At 34.6% G+C, this 6,375-nt stretch overlaps 1 protein-coding gene across 45 annotated transcripts in view; it reads left to right on the forward strand.

Moving 5' to 3' along the window:
• The window catches only part of CLASP2 (cytoplasmic linker associated protein 2), a 153,414-nt gene extending 148,312 nt beyond the window's left edge, over positions 1-5,102 (forward strand). For all 45 annotated transcript variants that reach the window (XM_032459324.1, XM_032459297.1, XM_032459299.1 and 42 more), the window contains 2 exons: positions 419-535; positions 2,607-5,102. In XM_032459324.1, coding sequence (XP_032315215.1) covers positions 419-535; positions 2,607-2,693 — 204 coding nt within the window. In that variant the 3' untranslated portion in view covers positions 2,694-5,102. The remainder of the gene's footprint in view (positions 1-418; positions 536-2,606) is intronic.
• Positions 5,103-6,375: the final 1,273 nt, after the last annotated feature.

Below are 6,375 nucleotides of genomic sequence, written 5' to 3' on the forward strand. Positions count from 1 at the left end.
TTAATTCATCCTGATTATAGGAGTGCACTGACTGTCAGGCCAAGGGGTTTAGGTTTTATTCAGTAGTGAGGAGCTTTTGAGTTCCCTAACACTGAATGCTTTAGGAAAGTTAATTCATAGGTTTTGTCCAGGGTGGATTGGCAGAGGGACAGCCTCAGAGTCAGAGAATTGCAACTATTCAGGCTAAATAAGAAAGAACCTGATATGGAAGGCTGATAGTGGACTGGGGGAGCCGAAGGGGAAATGGAGGAGGGAAGGTCATGTCTCTGCCTGAAACAGTGAGATAATTCCATCTGGTCAGTAAAGCTGTCTCTCCTCAGCACACTGGAGATCTCCTCTTTGAGTTGCACTTCTGTCTCTTTAGGATGGTATGCTTCTCAGATCCCGCAGGTGTGCTAACAAGGACTTTTCTCCCTAGGGTTATGATAATTCAGAGAGCAGCGTTCGGAAAGCTTGTGTCTTCTGCCTGGTGGCTATTCACGCGGTAATTGGTGATGAACTAAAACCACATCTCAGTCAGCTCACTGGCAGTAAAGTAAGTAGTGCTGCTTTGCTCCAAAGATGGTGGCCATAGGACATTCTTCAAAATTTAGTTGTGTGTGTTAAAGGGTGAATTTGTTGTTTGGCTTTTAATTAGTCAGGCTTTGAGCATCCAGCTCATTCCTCTTACTGTTTGCAGTTTAGCTGTTTGTACTTTCATTGTATCACTCAGGTGAAGTCAGCAGTTTGGTAGAGTGCTTGGTAGACTGCTGTGAGAGAAATGCCTGCAACTGACTCTTCCCACTCCCACACCCAAATCCTTAACCCCAAGGATTGTTTAATTAAAAATAAATAGTTAGTAGGGGAGAGGGTATAGCTCAGTGGTAGAGTGTGTGCCTAGCATGCAGGAGGTCCTGAGTTCAATCCCCCGTGCCTCCATTAAAAATAAATACATAAATACATAAACCTAACTACCTCCCTCCCCCCCCAAAAAAAAACAAAGAATAAACAGTAGTTATATATTCATGGATGTATATGTCCCAAAATGTGGAACACTTGAACACTTAGGAAATCTTTCCCTATGAACTATGACCATCAAATATTTGGTCTCCTCTTTCTGTTCTTATTATGATCCAGATAAACATGTAACTTTGATTTGGTATGTTAAAATAAATTTTCCAGTTCGTCCTTAAGGCTTAAAAAAGTAAATGAAATCAGTTGCTTTCTGGTTTCTTTGATACTATAAAAACCTTGAAATTTGTTCTAAAGGGTGAGGATAAACTATGTTGAATTATACTTTATGAGCAAGACACTTCATTTAAAGAGTTTCCAAAAATCCTAACAATTGTCATTACTGTAATCAGATTTATTTTTAAAGTAGCAAAAGGGCAGAAAAAATACATATAAAGGAAAAAGAGCTCAGGTGTATATTACATTAAATATCTCTGCAAGTTACAGACAGATTAAAGCAGTGGTTCTTAACCCTTTCTGTGTTACAGACCACTTTTAGATTTAGGTATGATCCCATCCCTAGAAAAAGAAATACATACAGAAAATTTTACACATAGTTTCAGAGGGTTCAGTGAGCCTCTGAATCCCATGGACACCAGGTTAAAAACCCTTTGGTCACGGAATTAATGTAAAAAAGCAAACTTTGAAAAACAAAATGATTTTCTAAGAAAAACATATCCTAACTTTTGTGATAAGTTTAAGTTAGGTCCTGCCTGATAATCCAGAGTTGTCTGTAAAAGAATTAAAATTCAGCACTTTATTAGAATATGAGGCAGCCTGTAATCATGTCACATGAAGACAGTAGGGAGATGGAAAAAATATTTAGGAATGACATTAAATGGAAAAAGATAGTGAGCAGGATTGGATGTGCTTTGATTAGAAACTATAAAAATATGATCTCATACAGTAAAGACTGCACAATGACACACAGAAATCAACAACGTTCTTGTTAGGAGGGCAGTGGCATAGTTGTCTGGGGTCTTCAGTGCTGGAACCTGTGTGCCTGATTTCCTCTCCCAGCCCATTTCTTTCTACTCCTGGGACCTGAGGCAGGGATGGCACATTCTGTATCTAGATTTCCTCATCTATAAAGTGTTGTGAAGATAAAGAGAGATAATGTCAAGGGGGAGAAGGTATAGCTCAAGTGGTAGAGCTGCATGCTTAGCATGCATGAGGTCATGGGTTCAATCGTCTCTAATAGAATAAATAAATACTACATAAGCCTAATTACCTCCTCCCACCAAAAAAATAAATTAAATAAATAAACTTTAAAAAAGAGAGATAATGTCAGGCAGAGTATTATATAGCACCTAGTACTCAAATGTTTGTCACAATGGTCTTAATGGTAACTTCCTATTCTAAGTTTACTCTTAAGTTTTGTATGTTATCACTATAACATCTTTTAAAAAAGCATGCTAGAATACTGAGTCATGAACAAACTGAGACTTAAAAAGTTTTTTGTAATTCTTAATTATTGACAATAACTGGGGCATTATAATAACCCCTCAGTCTAAAATATCTTCTGAGGCTCACCTATGTGTGTAATTTCTTTAATGAGCATCTTAAATGATTTAGAGAATCTTGCTCAAATGATATGTTTTGGCTTGAATCTGCAGATGAAGCTACTGAATCTTTACATCAAACGTGCACAAACAGGTTCTGGAGGAGCTGATCCCACTACTGATGTTTCTGGACAGAGTTAGTGAAGCTGATGGAAGTGAACCAGGTCTCTCAAAGAAAGGACAGACAGACCACCCTCATCAACGAAAGGAAATTTTCAAATACATCTTTTGGAACTTACCACTGTTTCCCAGTCTTAGTTTTTTGTTTTGTTTTGTATTTTCCGTAACAGAGCTATCCTCAGTATGCATGTAACTTTTATGATAGTTATTCCAAATTCAAGAAGAAACAGTATTAACATCAGTTGATCAATACAAAGGAATTTTTAATCTAATTCATCATTTCACATGTTTGTGCTTCTGTGTCTTCCCATTAATCTTTGCCAGTGTTATGATTGTATAAATTTTTTTAAATGCTGGTTAAACAGGAATGCTTAAAGCTTTAAAAGTTTAACAGTCTAAAACATTTTTTGGCCTTTATTCAAAAGCAGAATAATAATTTTATTGCTACTTTGAGTTTTGTTCAGTATCATGTCCTATGCTAGAAATATTGAAATGATGTGAAACAAAGCAGGAATAATTTGAACTACAGCTGGACTCTGTTGGTGTTATGGTGATAACATGTCATTAGTTGCAACTTCTTTGGGGTGATCTGTAGTTTAAAACTAAGACTCCAAAGAAATGTTCCAGAATCAGCCAGTTCTATAAAACTAATATCGTTTGTTGGTTATTGATCTTGCCATCTTTATTTAAAACGATGTCCTCTCTCTGATCCCTTAAGAAAGCTGCACCAAATCATCAGCCTGTGTTTTTCTTGATACTTATTAAGATAGAAGGTTTCATTGCAGGGTTTTTTGGTTTGTTTATCTTTGTTGTGAATGATGCTTTTTTTATTTATTAATATCAAATTCACTTATGAATAAACTTGATAATGGAAACAGACAAAAAAAAAATCAAGTGCATGTGTGTCCTTGACCGTCTTCTGTTTCTCATTTAATAAACAAACTAATTATTGAGACATGGGAGTCGACCAACACCTTTTCCTTTAAATGGTGGAACCTGGTTTCCTTTTACCATGAAATTGTCTTACTTGAAAACGTTGATCCTGATGAGAGAGAAGATGGTGCCAAGGCTGTTATCTTTGAATAATGGGCTCAAATTCTCTACCTCTTCAGGGCTAATACTTTTCACTGAGCTGCTGCCTTTTGGAAAACTACTTAAAGGGTGATTTTCTGTTACTTTTTAACAAATTTTTTTTAATCACCTTTTGCTACACCTGTTATTTTCATGTGCAGCCAACTTTCAAAACTTACCAGTTTTGGTGAAAGGCAAATTAGATAATTTGGAACCAGGATACTAATGATTGTGCATCTTGACTTTTTTTTTTTTTTAATCCTAACATAAAGTGAATTTGACTGGAAAGGCAAATAGCTATTAGGGAAGCAATTTGCTATTGTTACAGAGTTACATGTACTTTCTTTGTTTAACTGAGAAAAATGTAGAAATGTATGTAAAGAATTTAAGACAAGAGTACTGAATGGATGATTTGTCATAGGCTTTTACCTTCCTTTGTTTTTGTTCTAGCAGCAGGAAAATAGTTTCTCTATATTCCCCCCCCCCTTACCTGTAACAATTTTGTTTTCTACTGTTAATTACGTTATGTATTTATAGTTCTATGCTTACTGTTGTGCATATACTGGCAATAAAACTGTACATAACATTACTTGAGAAAATTAACAATGTATATCAGTGGTTTTTTGCTGTCTCACTGTGTGACAAGTCATTTATCGCATATTTAGGGTTTTGGTTTTTTTCTAATTTTTGGGAAGTCCTGTGTCAGTGGTATTCTCATGAATTTGTAAGTACATCTGAGGAGAAAAGATTTGTTAGGAGTAGCAACCACAATCCAATGTATATAACTCTATATGCATGAATATATTATAGTTCATCCTTACAAAGAAAAGGTACTTTAAACATTTAACTCTTCTCAGTAATGGTTTATGTTCTGTGACCTTTGATATGTCTTATAATCATTTTGAATCTAAATACTGATTTAATTTTGACTTCTTCTTTTAAGGTCCTGCTTTAACTACTGTTAAGAACTAAATAGAGTGACTTAATGCTGAATAACTCTCCTTGAAAACTTAGAGCAAGCACCTGGCACCTAAAGGCAGGCATTCAAGAAATGAATTGAGTAACAGAAGAGTATGGTTTAATGTGACGAAGTTAAAGCTCAGTAATGTTTAAAATTCTATAATTTTAGTTGATAAGACTATAAGAAAGTTATTGTTGACTCTTCAGATTGCTATATACAATTACCTTTAATTTGTTCATTCCAGAAATATTAACATGTCAGCTATTAAAGAATGGTGGTAAAAAGCTACTGGTTAAATTTTTTCTTTCTGCTTTTCTTCCCTAAGCTAATTATCAGTGTTATTCACTTACTTGTGCTGCTGAAAACTAATTAAAGGCATATAATTCCAGGTTGTAAAACATGTTTGTTTCTTTTGGGTTTTCAAAATCTGTAATAGATTATTGTAAGAAATGGTTGAACCTGAGGTTTCAAATTTGGAGTAAATTTGCTATGTTCTTTTGGATTTTATTCTTACAAACTTCAGGTCAACGTGATATTTCACCAAGTTATGTCTTACAGAAAAAAACTAAAATCTTCAGGCCAGATCTATTTGCAAATTCAAGTTTTTCTTATTATTGTTAATTTAGAATAATATTTACAGTAAATAGAAATGCAGATTACTGTGTTACCACATAATACATGAGGCGTTTTTTTTACATAATCTTTGACATCTTTGCTTCCTGTATTCTGATTTATTGCAGTTAATCAGTATAGTTTTATAGCTATGGAAAGAAAGTTCTAGAATTAAGCTTTTAAAAAACTGTCATTTAAAATGTCATCCATCTCTATTGTGAAATATTTAGAAAATAATGAAAAACTGAAGGAAAAAAAATTACCCCTAATAGCACCACTTGAGATGATCTGTGTTGCTATTTTGTGAAGTAATAAGACAATGAATTTGATTTAATGCTGAAAACTGTGAGGGAACATTAAGTTTTGTAAGCCAGAGAATAGTAAGTTTAGAATTAGCTAATATTTTGAATGCTTCTGTTGTTCTTTGCATGTATTTAACTACATTTTGAATATAAAAATTTTTTTTTTCTATAGGATGACATCTTACAGCAGCGAAATACTCCTTTGTTTGTATGCAGCATAATCCTGGGCTGTTGCTCTTCACGGATCGTACTTGTAACAAATAGCTATATCTTTAGAGATATTCTAGTTACTTAGATAGCTGGGTTTAAATTATTCTTGTAAAAATAACCTAAAATAGAACAGAAAGATACAAGAAATCTTAATACGTGTCAGAATTTCAGTATTTCAAATTTAACCTACATTCATCCGTGTAACATATCTGGCGAAGTAGAGCAAATAAGCGTGATAGAGTGTGGTTAATACTATAATAGTAACACAAGGTGTTGATGGGAGCTGGGGAATCCAGGTAGGGGGGTTACACATAAAGTGTAGTCATGGAAGGCTTTCTGGAAGAAGAGGTGATGCTTAAACTTAGTGCAGAAGCTTATAGGGCAGGGAGAGCAGAGGGAAGCCAAAGAGCAGGGCAGTGCTGTATGAAATAAGCATTAGGGCATGTCACTGGAACTTTTTACCCATGGCTTCTTTTGGTCAGTATAAAAACTCACACACGCTCTTAAAATTCCCATAAAATATCCCACAAAAATCTGCATTCTTATA

Source organism: Camelus ferus, chromosome 17 (assembly GCF_009834535.1).
Source record: "Camelus ferus isolate YT-003-E chromosome 17, BCGSAC_Cfer_1.0, whole genome shotgun sequence".
Classification (NCBI taxonomy): Eukaryota; Metazoa; Chordata; class Mammalia; order Artiodactyla; family Camelidae; genus Camelus; species Camelus ferus.